Source organism: Phocoena phocoena, chromosome 12 (genome assembly GCF_963924675.1).
Source record: "Phocoena phocoena chromosome 12, mPhoPho1.1, whole genome shotgun sequence".
NCBI classification, from domain to species: domain Eukaryota; kingdom Metazoa; phylum Chordata; class Mammalia; order Artiodactyla; family Phocoenidae; genus Phocoena; species Phocoena phocoena.
In genome coordinates, this window is record NC_089230.1 from 49531324 (window position 1) to 49547712 (window position 16389).

General features: G+C 39.6%; 1 protein-coding gene across 2 annotated transcripts in view; it reads left to right on the top strand.

The window, feature by feature from the left end:
* The window catches only part of AK9 (adenylate kinase 9), a 117590-nt gene extending 104441 nt beyond the window's left edge, over window positions 1-13149 (top strand). For both annotated transcript variants that reach the window (XM_065888941.1, XM_065888940.1), the window contains 9 exons: window positions 381-582; window positions 3144-3290; window positions 3392-3612; window positions 7684-7880; window positions 8952-9121; window positions 9356-9454; window positions 10423-10525; window positions 11907-12021; window positions 12423-13149. In XM_065888941.1, the coding sequence (XP_065745013.1) occupies window positions 381-582; window positions 3144-3290; window positions 3392-3612; window positions 7684-7880; window positions 8952-9121; window positions 9356-9454; window positions 10423-10525; window positions 11907-12021; window positions 12423-12625 (1457 nt within the window). In that variant the 3' untranslated portion in view covers window positions 12626-13149. The remainder of the gene's footprint in view (window positions 1-380; window positions 583-3143; window positions 3291-3391; window positions 3613-7683; window positions 7881-8951; window positions 9122-9355; window positions 9455-10422; window positions 10526-11906; window positions 12022-12422) is intronic.
* The last annotated feature ends 3240 nt before the right edge of the window (window positions 13150-16389 follow it).

A 16389-nucleotide genomic window follows, 5' to 3' on the forward strand; every position in this document is an offset into this window, starting at 1 on the left:
TTTAATCCGGTGACGCAAGGAGCACTGAATTGTTATTTTGGACATAATACCAAATATTAATAGTACACATAGGATGCCTTATAAAGCTCTCAAAAATGTTGCTACCTCGTGCAGAAGGAAAAAAAACCACTTCAATGGTTTGGTTATAGAAAACCTCACGGAGTTGGCTCATTAACCAGACCCATCAGCCACATACCTGAAGTGCTAATAATGATCGACCTTTGAACAGTATTAATTCAATAAAATGTAGCAATTTTAATTTTTGAAATTTCTTTGAGGAATGTGAAGACTAGCTTGCTGTTGATGTCAGTTAACCAGAATCTGAGATTAACTGATGAATTTGTGAAACGGAGTATGTTTGAAGTTTTAATGTTTTTCAGTTGCCGAAAAAATTTCAAGTGACTATGGCTTAAAGCGTTTGTCAATAGGAGATGCTCTGCGTTATGTATTAAACCACCAACCAGACACAGAGCTGGCACTTATGCTAAATTGGCATCTTCATAAAGGAATGACAGCGCCTGATGAACTGGCTGTTCAGGCCTTAGAATTATCTCTGATGGAAAGTATAAGTAACACTGCAGGGTAAGTGGGGGCCGTGGAGGTGGAGAGGGAGTGGGATGGAGTTACATCTCTGAAGAAATTACTCACTGGAATGTAAAACACTTAATCGTAAACAGGGTTTAAAGCTCTTGTAAAGTGTGTGTGATGTGCTTTTCAAACTCTGGACACCTATATGGTTACATGTTTTAATTTTCTGTCAAGCTAAAACTCGGCTTGAACACCAGAAGAGGCAACAGGCCACTTCCCTCCCTGCAGCAACCCCTGAGCTGTCCAGGAGCCTCCAGGTTTACACAATCCATAAGGGAGGCCTGTGCGACTTCCACAGCCCAGCAGAACTCCTCACTGCCCCATGGAGTGATGAAGGCATGGCCCTCCCCTGTCCCCCCAGGTGGTACTGGTCCCATCGAGATGGTCACTCTCTGGCCCAGCTCTCTGCACAGGAAGCAGCACCCCTCCCTTGATGCTGCATTTGGACAGGAGAGCCCTGTGCTTGAACTGGTCTTCAGTTTACACTCCTCCGCTCCACCACGCTTCCCTGGCACAGCCAGTGGTCCCAGCCAGTAGTAAAAGCTGATAAAACCTAAGGCCCTGCTCTTGAGCCCAGATCACTGACTTAAAATCTTGCTGATTTACTCAAGGCTGTTTTATATTAGAAGCCTCCTTGCCCTTCCCTACCACTGGTCCTTAATCAAGTCCTTGACAGTTCTAATTTCAGTTATCGGGGAGCAGATTCTGGACTGTCATGTTTTTTCCCCAGAGAAGGCCCTGGGACTTAAGCAAATTGTGTTACCTCCTTCCTGGCATTCAGCTTTGCATACGAGGGATCTTAGTGAGGGCAACGTAGGTTAAATCACAAAGGTTTTATTTCACCTTAATACCAGGACAGTGACTGCCCAGTCACGCTGAATTTCCCTAATCCTGAGGGCCTCTCAAGTGATCCTTCACAGGACAAAGGAGTTGAGCTACTTTCCATTAAAAACCAACAATGGCGGGCTTCCCTGGTGGCGCAGTGGTTAAGAATCCGCCTGCCAATGCAGGGGACACGGGTTCAAGCCCTGGTCCAGGAAGATCCCACATGCTGCACAGCAACTAAGCCCATGAGCCACAACTACTGAGCCTGTGCTCTAGAGCCCGCGAGCCACAACTACTGAAACCTGCACACCTAGATCCCATGCTCCGCAACAAGAGAAGCCACCGCAGTGAGAAGCCCACGCACCACAACGAAGAGTAGCCCCTGCTCTCAGCAACTAGAGAAAACTGGTGTGCAGCAGCGAAGACCCAATGCAGCCAAAAATAAATAAATTAAAAAAAAAAAACCAACCAACAATGGCAGCTCAGTACATCCTCAAGTTGGCTTGCGGGCTATGTTAATTTATAATCCTCTCTGCCATGGAACTTAGAACTAGTTAGTGCCTAGAGACTTAGCTGGAGAGCACTGGGGGAGGACTAACCAGCCCTTCCTGGTGATGTCAGCCAGCAAGCCCAGCTCAGGCACCTCAGAGTCGGTTTCCTGACTTTGGAATTTGCAGACAGCCTTTAGCCCTCTTCTCAGTTTGCTAGTGACACTCATTACCTTAGACCGTTGGACTAACAAATTCTCCATCATTTCTGCTCAGAGGCCTGATGGGTCCTGATGGAATGGTTCTCTCCCAGATACCATAGGGCTCTCTCACCAACTCCCCATCTTCCCTTCCACACCCAGCCTCCTCACAGAATTTTACTACAAAAGCAAGCTTAGAACACAGTGTTTTCCGTATTTGCTTAATCTCTTACTAAAATACTATTAACTGTGCCAGGAACTTTTTTCTTTTAATTTTAAAACATTTTAATGTACTTAAAATCTTGATTTACAAGACACCTTGTCTTACTGCCACTGACCTTTCAGTACAAAAATTTTACACTATCTGTTTGCTATAAAACTACAACATTAAGATCAGGGTTGGATAATTCTTCCCTTGCTGGACATTCTTTTATAAGGAATGTCCATTAGTCTATTACTAATTGCTTTACAAACTTGATCTACAATCTTTAAGATAACTCTAAGGGTTAAATATCATTATTTTACTATTCTTACTGAAAACTGAGGCTCAGAGAGGTCAGACCAGGTTTCAAATCTAAGTCTGTGTGCCTCTGAAGCCTATACTCTTTCCACTGTTTCATGCTAGAATAGTAGCACCAATTAAGTAATACAATGTTCAAGGTATTATATGTATTATCTCTCGAAGTCCGCTAAAACCTAGCTCGATGATGCTAAGTGTATGAATCAGAGCTGTGTCTGTATGTATGCAGCCCTCCTCTGGCTCTTGGGCTGACTGAGGTTAAAAATATAGAGATAAAGGGAGTTCCCTGATAGCCTAGTGGTTAGGATTTCGGGCTTTCACTGCTGGGGCCCGGGTTCAATCCTCAAGCCACGCAGCCAAAAAAAAAAAAAATAGACAAAGAGGGCAAGGTGACAAGATTAATCAAGTTACATAGGAACAGTACGGGGCTAATCCTAAAGACAGACTGTTTCTGGAAGACAGAAAGGAAGGTCTGAGAGAAAAGACATCTGGAATTTTTATTTTCATGTTTCTCCTTATTAGTGTTGTCATTGATGGATACCCTGTATCTAAATATCAAGTGAGTCTCTTGGAAGCCAGGTCAGTCATCCCCATGGTCATCTTTGAGTTGGATGTGCCTTCCAAAGAGATTTTCAAAAGATTGCTCCTGGAAAAAAAAAAGGAACCAAGGTAATGTATGTGATGAAAACAATGATAAAGGAATAAACTTTACTCAACCAGAAAAAGCAGGTTTTTAACAGCTTTTTCCATTCCTTCTGTTTCTCTATTAGTTCGCCTTATCCATTGCATAACAGCTCACAGATTATAGCTGTCAAGAACTCAAAGTACCGCAAAAATATTGATGAGATTAGGCAATATTATCAAGAGCAACATCAGAACTGGTATGTGATTGATGGCTTTCACAGCAAATGGTGGGTATGGAATGAAGTCATTAAGAAGGTTAAAATGGTGAATAAACACATACAGATATACCTGGGAAGAATAAAAGCAGGTAAGAAAACATATAACTCTGAAAACACAATAAACTGTGAATTTGAAGTCTATGCATGCCTAACTCATGTTACCATAACTCATTCAATGTGAACATTTGTTCCCATGACCTTAATCAGTATTTTAAATACATAGTATTTTCCAGTTATGCGGGCATGTGTATTTGTTCTAATAAATGACTGCCTCTACTCGAGCTATCAGCTTAGCTCTCCAGCTAAGTCTCTAGGCGCTAACTAGTTCTAAGTTCAATGGCAGGGAGGATTATAAATTAACATAGCCTGCAAGCCAACTAGAGGATGTATGGGGCAGCTATCATTTATTCAATGTCCATGTGAACCTATCACCTAAAAACAAGACATGGTCTCTCACTAGAAGAGTTTATGGTGTTTGGAAAGCCATGTAAGAAGCTAGTTTCAAGAATGGTAGTTATATGAGGGCAGGGGTCTGTGGAGTGACACTTGGCAAAATTTTGTTTAGGAATCTAGAATTAGTTATTTTTACTATTTACTATGAAATTATAGTAGTATGTAAATGTTGATTCTATTAAAAATTTAATTTGAGCATAGAATGTTTTTAATCTATATTTGGAATCCATGAAAGAAAATGTTTGATTATATATTCCTAGAAGTTTCTTGATTTTTCTCCAAAAATACACAAAATAGAAGGAAAGTTATCTCATATCTCTGAAAAGAGTGATGATGCCAAAGAATTTGTCTGGAGGGGTTTCACAGACATCTGTTTAATGACTTTGTTTAACTTTGGAAAATACGGAGAAGGTATAAGGACGTATGAGGGAGCAACGTGACACAGAGAATCTTATACAAGGAAAAATGCAGTGAGGAGTCTGATAATAATGGCATCATTGAATCTTGATTTGCTTCATTATTTGGGCATCACCAGCATCTCTGGTTCCTGTTTGTCTGCAGACTGGGAATTTGTTTTCACCTGAGGATTACAAGGGATGAAGATAAGAGTGCAAAGGAAGATAGAACTGAGTTTTAGAAACCTACTCCCAATAAGTTTTGGATAGCATCACACCAGTAGAACATTCCACAGCAGGCTTTGAAAGCAAAACTTGTGCCTCATTCATCTTTCTGTTACCCTACTTCACCTTTCCCACCTCAGATTGGGTTGCCTGAAAACAGACTCATGATGAAAAGTTGTGTGCAGAAGCTCTATCAGGAAGTAGTCTCAGGAGTCGAGTTGCCAGATGAAGCAAATAAAAATACAGGATGCCAGTTAAATTTAAATTTCAGATAAATGACAAGTAATGTTTTAGTCTAATTATTTCCCAAATGTATGGGACATATTTATACTAAAAACTGTTCGTTGTTTATCTGAAATGCAAACTTAAGTGGGCATCCTGTATTTTATGTCAACTCTAATTAGGAGATACACCTGTGGGGAAGTGAGGCTAGTAGAACCGAGCAGAGGGAGAAACTAACCTGCAGTGTGGTGGAAACAGAAGCCTCCCTGGATGCTATAGGGAAGCACTAGAGCTAGGATGGACCTTCAAAATTTCCCACACTGAGGGGAGAGGCCAGGCTTTATATCCTCCCTTTGGCTTGTCATTGACCAAAGGTCACTCCAGGAGGGGCTGTAACCTGTAACAGAGGGGCCATTCCCAGTGCAGCTGTGATCCGTTAGCACAGATATTTCCAGCAGCTGGGGGGTGGGTGCATCAGCCCTGAAGAGAGGGGTGCGTATGGGGCACCACAGTATCCACTACATTATTCCAGATATACTTGCCTCTGCCTTGAATAGTTTAATCTAATTGAAGCTGCCCTCTTGCTTTCCTGCTTTAGCATCTACCTGATAATCTATACCTGATTGTTTGAATTTAGTTTTGATTTTTTTTTTCTATTCTCCACTTGCTTTGTATGTTATTCAAATAACCCCCCCTGTCAGGGGCCCAGTTTATTCTCACTAATGAGATGGAGCAAGGTCAGGGCTAGAAAACTAAAGAAATTCCTCCTCATTCTGCCACATTCCAGAAAAGGATATATAGACATTGCCAGATGTCATCAAGACTATCCCAAGAATCAGAAAAAGAGATACTTGAGTGTCTTTTAGGACTTAAAGTGATTTGAGTCTAAATTACCCTGTCACTAAACCTGTCAGGATTGGTGAGGTCAGCACATCTGAGCTAAAGAGCAACGTACAAGTGTAAAACTATATAGTACCATATAGTATAATATTATAGGACTATATAACACTATATACTTTAACAACACTTTTATTATACCATAGTACTGTGCGTTATAATACTTTAGAATAATATTACACCAATGTAGTATTACAGTAGTGTAATATTCTTTTTAGGAAAGGATGGTTGGGGCTTCTTAGCCTTTTCATTTGTATCATAAACAATGGATGGAATAGTGGACTCGTTTGTCTATTGCTTCATAAATTATTCTGAAACTTAGCAGCTTAAAACAACACACACACACAGTCACTCACAGTTTCTGTGGGGCAGGAATCCAGGCACAGCTTAACCGGGTCCTCTGCTTCAGGGTCTCTCACAAGGCTACAGTCAAGGTGTGGGCTAGGATTAAGATCTCACCTGAGGGCCCTAATGGGAAAGAATCCACTATCATACTCATTCATATATTGTTGACAAGATTTCATTCCTTGAAGGCTGTTGGACTGAGGGCCTCAGTTTCTTGCCAGCTGTTTGGCCGGGGGCCACCTTCAGTTCCTTGCCATATGGACCTTTCCAACATGGCAGCTTGCTATACCAAGTGAACAAGATAAGGCAAGAAAGAATGCCAACAGGACAGAAACCATAGTCTCATGTACCTGTCTTAGTTTCCCAAGGCTTCTGTAGCAAATTACCACACACTGGGTGACTTAAACTACAGAAATGTATTCTCTCACAGTTCTGGAGGCCAGAGGCCCCAAATCAAGGCATTGGCAGGGCTGTCCTCACTCTGAAGGCTCAAGGGGAGTATCTGTTTCATTTCTTTCTCTTAGCTTCCAGTGTTGCCAGCGATCCTCTGCATTCTTTGGCTTATAGACACATCACTCCAATCCTAAGGATTACTTTTATGTTTACATTGTCACATAACAAATTAATCCATGATTTATTCTTCATAATTTTAGTGTTAGTGTAAGACCTTCCTTGGCATAATAAAAAAAAAAAGTGAAACTTTTCACTGGTGAAAAGGACCATTAACAAAATATATCAGGATCAAAATTTACTCATTATAATTAAGATGTATAAAAAAGTATTTTTATTTTCTGTAACATCTCATATTGTTTTGTAGTCCCCATTCTAGTGGAATACTAGAGAGAAAACTCTTAAACTTGTCCATTGAATGAATTTGGGGGCTTTTTTTTTTTTTTAAATAGAGTTGTTAGGGTAAACCTAGTTACTTTTGGGAAAATGTTTCTTCCCCTGTCTTGGGAGCCATCAGGGCACAGGGAGAGGTTTGTGTCAGTAACATCATGTCAACAAACTGTTTTCACTTCCTGAAATCTATCCCATAGAAAAAATTTAAATATGTAGCAAATTGATGTGTGTGTGTAAGTGGCTATGTATATATACATGTACATATATGTGTGTATATACATATATATTGTTTATAACATATAGATAGTTTATAATAGCTAAGAATTAAAAACAACCAAAACATTTATCAACAGATAATTGGTTGAGTAAACTATATGTACATTTATACAGTGGAATACCGTGCATAAATGAAAAGGAATTAGGTAAATCATATAAACTGATATGGAAAGGTGTCAAAGGCCATGACTAACTGATAAAAGCAAGTTGCAGAATAATGTTTACAGTATAGTGGCACAAGCATCTTATATGCAAAAAATATATGTGTATATGCAAATATATAAAAAAATCTGAAAAAGATACAAACTCAACAGTGATTACCTCTCAGAAGGGATGTTGGATTGAGAGGATGGAGGTGTGAAGAGAAATTTTTACTTTTTACTCTGTGGAATTTTACAATATGTACTCCTTTGTATAGTACTAGCATAATTGAAATTATTTTCATTTTGAAAATGATTGTGTTTTCTCTTAAAAAAAAAATAATAGTTAATCTGTTAATAACAGGAAAAGCCGCCTGCATTGACAAGTTATGTATCTCACCTGAAGAACTGATTTCTCGCCTGGGCGAATTTGGACAGTTCTGCCCTGTCAGCCTGGCAGAATCACATGAATTAGTTGATTGCTCTTTAACTGATTCCTTGGAATTTGCAGCAGAGTTCAGAGGGCACTATTATAAAATGAGTTCTCAGGAGAAATTGAATGTAAGTTTGTTCCTAACTCCAAATATTTACCAGGGAAATAAAATACCGGTCTCAGAATTCACCAAACAGGAAGGGGTGGGCACAGCTGGGAACACCCAGGAATTGGGGACCAGGAGACCCAATTTTGGAAACTGTGACCCTGGATTCAATGAGGCAACTCAGAGTCCAGTCCTAAGACTGCATCCCAAGACATATTTTGGCACAAAGCAGAAGTTCAGGGTCAGTGATGGACCCTCCACCTGGGTCAGCTTAACAGGTAGGGAGACCCAAGGGTGAGCCCGCCCGTGAAGGGGATGCTGAGCATCTGGCTGGGGATTCCATTCAAAGGGTGCAGAAGGGAAGTCAGAGTCAGTAGAAATGAAGTAAGACCGACGTATGTCTCCTGTGCTTTCAACTTTTTTCTATCACTTTAATTTCCTGTGTACCTTATATTGCTATTTAATGCAACAGAATACAGACTTGTTCTGATATTACGATGACCATAATTTGGTGATATAAAAAGGTTGTAGTTGAAAACTAATCAGGTGCCTCTGAACATTTTATTTTCCTCTGAAGAATTTGAATTTTTTATCACTTTAAGAAAAAGACATTTATTTCTTCCTGCTTATTTAAATGATAATCACAGAATTTTAAAACTGGAAATGACATTAGAGGTCATGTACCTGGTCTGCTTCCTTCATTTTAGAGTGATAACTGAAGCTGGAGAAGCTAATTCACCTGCCAAAGGACACCCACCTAGTTAGTTATACTGTAGGACAGGAAGACTATGCACTCCAGTGTCTGGGACATAGTAAGAGCTCAACAAATGTTTTCTGTATAAGTAGATGAGTGAGTGAGTGAGTGAGTGAATGAAAGTAGGAGAGACCTTACATGAAATCACTTGCAAGTATTACTATAAGGCACTTGCAGTCATGGAAGGAGCTATAGTAGTTCAGAAAGCAGCTCTCAGATGGTTTGAAGGACGAACATTGCTACTGAAAATGGGGACAGTAGCAAGAGAGCCTCAGTGGATTCTCATTGGCATAGTATTCCTGTCTCAAGCGGTCACGTTGCTGTAATCTTTTCTTATAGAGATTTTTGGAGAACCCCGAATTATACGTGCCTCCATTAGCACCTCATCCTCTCCCATCTGCCGACATGATGCCCAAAAAGCTGACACTGTCGGAGCTGAAGAGCCGGTTTCCTAAGTGTGCCGAGCTCCAGGGCTACTGTCCAGTGACCTATCAGGATGGCAAACAAAGGCAAGTCCTTGCTCTCGTGCAAGTACAGGATGATAGCTCTACTCAGAATAAGTGGTCCATATAACAGTCTTAACATTTTGATCAAAAGATCACTATTGCTTAACTGGAAAATGTTCTATTTCTTCCTTGAGCGGTAAAGATAGAAAAATAAAATATTTTGACACTTTATTTATACAGTACTGCATATTAATTATACAATACATAGTTGTTTTTGTCTGTTCCTTTGTCTTTCAGATACGAAGCCCTAGTACCTGGTAGCATTCACTATGCTTTAGAATATCGTGATCGTATATATATCTGTGAGAGTAGAGAAAAACTTGAGAAATTTCTGAGGTGAGACCATTCACTAAGTCACAAACATTTACTGAATATCTATGTTAACTGCATCATGCTGGGATAGATACATATGTGAGTGCACACACACACGTGCATAGATACACATAGCTGAAGGGGTAGCAGTTACTTACCCACTGCCACACATTTCTGTTTTTCACAAGAAGCTGGAAACCAAATTTCTTCTTACATTTATCTGATTTTTAAACTTTTGTGACTGATTCCGTTTTTTAAAAATTACAATGTGGATCAAATCACATCTGCAGATAGAATTTGTGCAGTAGTTTGTGACCTCTAGTGAAGATCAATGTTTGAAGAAATTTAACAGTAAAAAGAGAAAAGACATTAATTGCTGGAAAGGATATAGGACTCAAGGAGTGAAGGAGTGAAAAAAGGATTTTCTTTTTTCTTCAATGGGAAAGGTACGAGCATGTTAAAATGCAGGTGGCTGGGAAGGATCCAATAAAGAAGGAAATGCCGAAGGTGGGAGAGAGAGAGAAATTGCTATTTAAGATTTCTGGAGAGAGGGTGGAACAGGGATGCAAAGAATGTGTGGAGACTGATCTTAGCTGGGAGGTAAGCTCCAGCGTGGAGAAAGGAGCCTATGTGTGGCTCTGCTTGTGGTGAGCAGTTGAGGAAGTTTCATTCTGATGCTTCTCCTTGGATAGCCTGGCCCCCATGTGGGGGTTACTGGGAGGGTTAGAAATGTGAGGGCAATAAAGGAAGCTTTATATAGTTGCTGTGAAAAATAAGAACACTGAGGAGAGCTGAGCAGGGCTAGGGACCCAGGCGAAGCTGGCTGTCATGAATTTCTAGGAGCCCCAGTCTTCCCACTTGTATCATTTTCTCCACGGGAGAAAAACAGGCAGTGAACATTATCTTTCAGCTGTCTCTTGTGTGTCCACCTTCCTGTGTACACACAATGAGCACATCTGTGGGCATCTGTCTAATGGATTTTGTGTTCTTAGGTCGCCACTGAAATACTGGGATCAGAAGCTTCCTTACAAACTTCCCCCATTAAAGGAACCGATGTATCTCACTAGTCTGCCTTTGCCTGGATATCTCGAACAGGTTCACTTACATGAGTTTCTATGCATAGATTTTAGAAGACTACAGCAATCTCTTCTTTAACAATAATTTTTATTTTGGTAACAATGAAATTCAAGGCAGAGTTTCCTGATTTTAAGCTGCAAATCCACTTTTTTTTTTTTTTTCTTTTTGCGGTACGCGGGCCTCTCACTGTTGTGGCCTCTCCCAATGCAGAGCACAGGCTCCGGACGCGCAGGCTCAACGGCCATGGCTCACGGGCCCAGCCGCTCCGCGGCATGTGGGATCTTCCCGGACCGAGGCACGAACCCGTGTCCCCTGCATCGGCAGGCGGACTCTCAACCACTGCGCCAACAGGGAAGCCCTGCAAATCCACTTTTAACTTATTTTGGTTTTGAGTGGTTATGAAAATAAAATGTGAGAAAAGCCCCCGTTTCCATAGCTAATTCCCAAATACCTGCACTACAGTGAAAAGAGAGTAAGATAATTATTTACCTCTGACTTGTAGTTTGTTTCTTATTTTGAATTTCAGTGTCTGTAAAACTTTTTCTTAATTTGAAATGTGTAAATTCAGTCTCTAAGAGGTTTTTTTCCCCCCCGCTCAAAAGAGTTGAGTTGAGGTGTCACCACAACTGAACCACCAAACACATATTTTGCTCAAAATCTGGATGAAGCTATCTACTCAATCACATCTTATTTCTCTAAATATACCTCTTTCTGAATATAGTCAAATTTATCAGTAGCCAACCACTATTTTAAAGGGTTTTAAAAAAAATTTTTTTTTTCTATAAAACAGTTGCCTAGGGCACAATTTCATACCTTTCTTACAAATTCCTAATCCTAACTTTGCTTTTTTTCAGCTCCCCTAGATGGTTAGCTTTCAATCTAGTTTAATATCAAAAGGCAAGATGACACTCACCCAGAAAAGGGTGTTCTCTTCTTTTCCTGCTTGGGGCTCCAGAATCTCAACTGCAGTGATAACTGTGGTCTCTGGAATTCCTGGTCAGGTGGCCCAGGGTCCTGAGAGGGGGAGGCAAGCTGGCCAGTTCTGAGCAAATGGAAGCAGAGATGGGCCAAGACAACTCAAAGCCCAGTGTCCCCTCCTTTCTTTTTTAACTTTTTGTTATGGAAAATGCCAAACATATAAAAATAGAACTGTGTAATGAAACCCACGTATCCATCACCTAGCTGGCGCTAAGCCAATCTGTAGTTTTTATTTTTCCTAATCAAATGTATTTTGTGTTTCTTAGTCCTGCTGGCTAAGAGCTCATTTAACTATCTTTGTAAGCTCCATCCTCAACCCCAGGAGGCTATTTGAGGCAAAGAATAACTAACCTCTTTATCTATTTGCCACAAGAAAATAAAACAAACTCAAATCTACACATAATCCGTTCCCTACCTGCAGGGTGTCGCAACTGCTCTAATTAAAGCCATGAACGCAGCAGCATGCTTAAAGCCCAAATTCCCCTTCTTAAGTGTACAGAGATCTGCGCTACTCTATATAGCATTTCACCTAAAAGGTATGTCTTTTTTTTTTTTTTTTGCTAGAAATGATATGCTACTCAGAACTAATTTAATATTAATTGTAGTATAATGTAATAAATAGGATTGTTGAGTTGGGTTGGTCACTTGCATGGGGTGTGTGCGGTGTTGGTAGCAAAAATATCAAAACTGAGTTTCTAGTTTTTAAAGCAGGGGCTACGAGTAACCTAATCAGCACTCAATAATCCATTCCATATAGGAAGGTGAATAGAGACAATTACGATCTAAAATAGAATAATCCCCAAATCTTATTTGGGATTTGGATATCTTCTTGGCCATAGCTGTGCAACTCAATCACGCACGAAGTTCTCCTTCTCTTTAATATAATGATTCACTAACCTAACAAAAAACATTCACAGTCCTGTGAAATTTTCTACAGCCTTTAATCCCAAAGGTTCTGAGTACACAAGAAAAAAATATAAGAAGAAGATGGAGCAGTTTATGGAGAGATGTGAACTCATTACATACCTGGGTGCCAAGATGACCAGAAAATACAAGGAACCTCAGTTTAGAGCCATTGACTTCGATCATAAATTACAGACCTTTCTCTCTCTTAGAAATATAGACCCAGTCAATGGATAGAATGCTTGGGTAACTGCACCCAGAATCTTAAGAGTTAACCTGAAAGGGATAAAAAGCAAATAGATTGAAAATCTGGCCCTCCCTGACGTACTTTTCCCTCCTGAGTGATACAACACGGCTGCCAGACTTCAAATGAATTCAGAGCTCTGCCAGCCAGGAAGGAGTGCTCTCCTGTAAGCCTAAGTTTTCATATAATTGTAAAGTTTATTGCTCTTTGCCTGAACTTTGAGGTTTTAACAAAAGTTATTCCATTTAGAATTCCATTTAGAATATTTAGGTAACTTATTTTACTTAATGAATCTACTGTTCATTTTCCTTTTTAATATTTTCAGCAGAAAAGTCAGTCTCTGTTAAATGTAAAGTCATTTATGCAGTAAATGTTAGAAAGCTTCAAGAAACAAAATTAACATGGATATAAATAAAATATAAATATTGGTTACACTTTTAACATAGGGAGTTGTTGGTAAACTTCATGAACCTAAAGACACTTTATCATTTTCCCAACAAAATAAATGGATTTTGAGGTAACTAAATGGCTGCTGCTTTTCTTTTTCTCGAGTATCCAAGGGAACATGCTTGATACCTTATTCTGTAGTTAGAAATCACCTGGATATTTGAGAAGGATGAAATCTAGAGTCTTTTCACATGACATTATCAAGAAGTATATGCTAGAGGAAAATTACTAAATTGAATTTGAGTGAGATTTTAAAAATAAGATTATCAGTTTTTCAGCAGGACTATAAGAAATCTAGCATGTGAAATAGCAAGATTGTCTCTTTAAAAAAAATGAAAGGTACAACCATTATCCTATTTAACCTTGGGTAAATCTCAGTTTCGATGAGCCTTTGTTTCTTAAACTCTAAAATGAATGATTTAGCTCTTTTTTCCCAGCGTTATTGAGGTGTAATTGACAAATAAAATTATACATATTTAACCTTTACCACGTGATGATTTTGATATAGGTATACCTTGTGAAATATTTACCACAATCAAGTTAATTAACGCATCTGTCACCTCACATCGTTACTTTGTGTGTGTGTCTGTGTAGTAAGAATGCTTAAGAATCACTGTTAGCAAATTTCAAGTATCATGACAATATTATTAACTATAGTTACCATGCTGTACATTAGATCCTCAGAATTTATTCATCTTATACCTGAAAGTTTGTACCCTTTGATCAATACCTCCTATTTCTCCCCTCCCCCCAACCCTTAGCAACCACTCTTCCACTCTCTGCTTATATGAGTCTGACCTTTTTTTTTTTTTAGATTCCACATATAAATGATACCATACAGTATTTGTCTTTCTCTGTCTGGCTTATTTCACTTAGCATAATGCCCTTCAGATTCATTCATGTTGTCTTTGATACCTACAATTTCAACAACATTAATTAAAAACTAGAAGCCTGTTTTATATATATTTTATATGATATATTTAATTATAAAACAAGTTTTAAACAAAAACTAGAAACCTATTGTCAAAGTTAGGATAAACCCCAAAAGTCTTTGAAGAGTTACTGATATACCCATAGATGAATCATTACTTTTTCAGGAGACTGGGAGCTGTCAGTAGCTGCCAAGTTTTACCAGCAACGTAAGGCACCACTCACTCTTCTCTTCACAGTTCTTAGTACTGCTAATTTACCATCCTCCCACAGTGTTCTTAACGTGTCCACAGGCCTCCTCAGCCATTGTGTTTTCTTCTATGGGTATACGAAGTTTCCTTTAGCAATTAAACCCAAACTTTATTGCTTCAGCTCCCCCACCTTTATGAAGGGCAGTAGTCATGCAAAGTACCCCCAGGAATCTCTTGAGAGGTAGGGAGTATCTCATAGGCTCCAGAGCAAGTCCACACCCATTGGATATCTGCCATCTTCTGGGGATCTTGTTCTATAATATGGCTTCACTCTGAGAACTGTACAAACCCAAGGGAGTGAGAAATCTCACAGCTCATCCATCATTGTTCTGGAGCTGCTGAGTTCTGCACAGAAGTGGGATGAATGCTCCCTCTCTCCTAAGGAGGGAGAAACTTAATCCCTGAGCTGAGCAAGGGACCAAATGCCATGTGATTCTCTCTTTTCATCCCTGTCTCCACAGAGTGTCTTCCTTCAAGTAAATCTATTTAACAGAGTGTAGCAGGTAGGAGCATTGGGTAGGGAGTGGGGAATCAAATTTCCAGAGCAGCTTATAGCTCTACATTCCAGGTCCCTAACACTCGCATGCAAATTACAGTTCATTACACGTAGGACTCTATTTAGAATAACCACAGACAAGGCTACCATTCCAGGCTGTTTGCTGTGTGCTACTGGCTTTACATACAGTACCTCATTAAATTCTCACACATTGTATTAATACACACGAGAAGAGTTTCTTACCCAAGATCACATAAGTAGTAGAATCCAGATTCAGACCCTGATCAGACTAACTCCAGAGCCTTGCTCTTCCTTTACCACCTCCTACACTGTAAGTCCATCTCGGAAACCACCGTAACCGTGTCAGTATTCCTGGGGCATTTCATTGGCCAGAGCCCTTTGGGCACTCGTGCAGGCATGTGCGTGTGCGTGTGCATGTGCGTGTACTTTAGAATATAAAAATATTACAGAAGACACAGGAAAATTTTTTCTGTTGAACCCAAGACTCCCTAGCCCCACCCCCTACATGCATTCACACTCCACCTGTGATGGTTGCAAGTTGTGTTTTCTTTAGCAAGTTAGGTCAAGAGGTCTGTGTCCCTAGGAAGGGAGAGTGACATTTCTCCAATGAGAAAGGAGAACACGCATCATTTAGAAACCTGTTATTAAAATCTTTTGTTTATAAATTATGCTTGCATATTATTATAAATAATCCATCAACTGGTGTCCTGAATACGATGAAAGAATATTCTGACTGGGTGTCCAGGGACCCTGAATGTCTTCCCTGAGTGAAGCAGTAAGAGGGTGAGTGGCCAGCCCTCGGTGCTCACTGGGGCTCATTACCCCCATGCTCAAGGCTGCCACCCGACCACTTCAGGAAGAGGCTGAGGCAATGTCCATCCAAGCGTCAGGGAGAGTGCTCAACCACCTGTGCCTCTTACATAGCTTGTCTAGATGTCATATTTACTACAACTAAAAGAACACATAATTTCACCCAGGAAGGAGAGGTAGTGCCCATTTGACAGACCCTAAGACAAAAAGTAATATAATTACAGTCAGTGAAATATGGAAAAGTAGGCAAAGGATTTTGTACTTCCTTTCCAATTAACACTCAGATACATCAAGTGGATATACTATATTTGACCATTCCTATTGCTAGACTATGTACTCTTGTACTATATTTTAAAAATGCTGTAATGAAACTTTCTTCACCATATTTGGGATTATTAGCCTGATATAAATTCTGGGAAACAAAAGTACAAGATGAAAGGATATGAATTTTAAAAAACTAAGATGATGATGCTAAATGATAGTGATGAAAGTGGTGCTCTTGGGCACTCCTGGGAACACTGTGAATTGCTATTTGGAAGGCAGCTTAGTAACAGGAATTGAGACCCATAAGAATAAATGGGCGGAAAGCAGAACCTTGTTACTTTAACTTGAATTAATAATGATATTGAACATTATTACATATGTTGGTCATCAGTTGCATTTCTTCTTTTGTGAATTATTTTTTCATGCCCTTTGCTCTTACTCACTGGGTATTTTTAAATTGTTTTGCATGAATTCTTTATGTAATATACACAGTAAATAAGTCCTATTTTTTAGGTATCAAAGTAAGAGCTGTTCATCC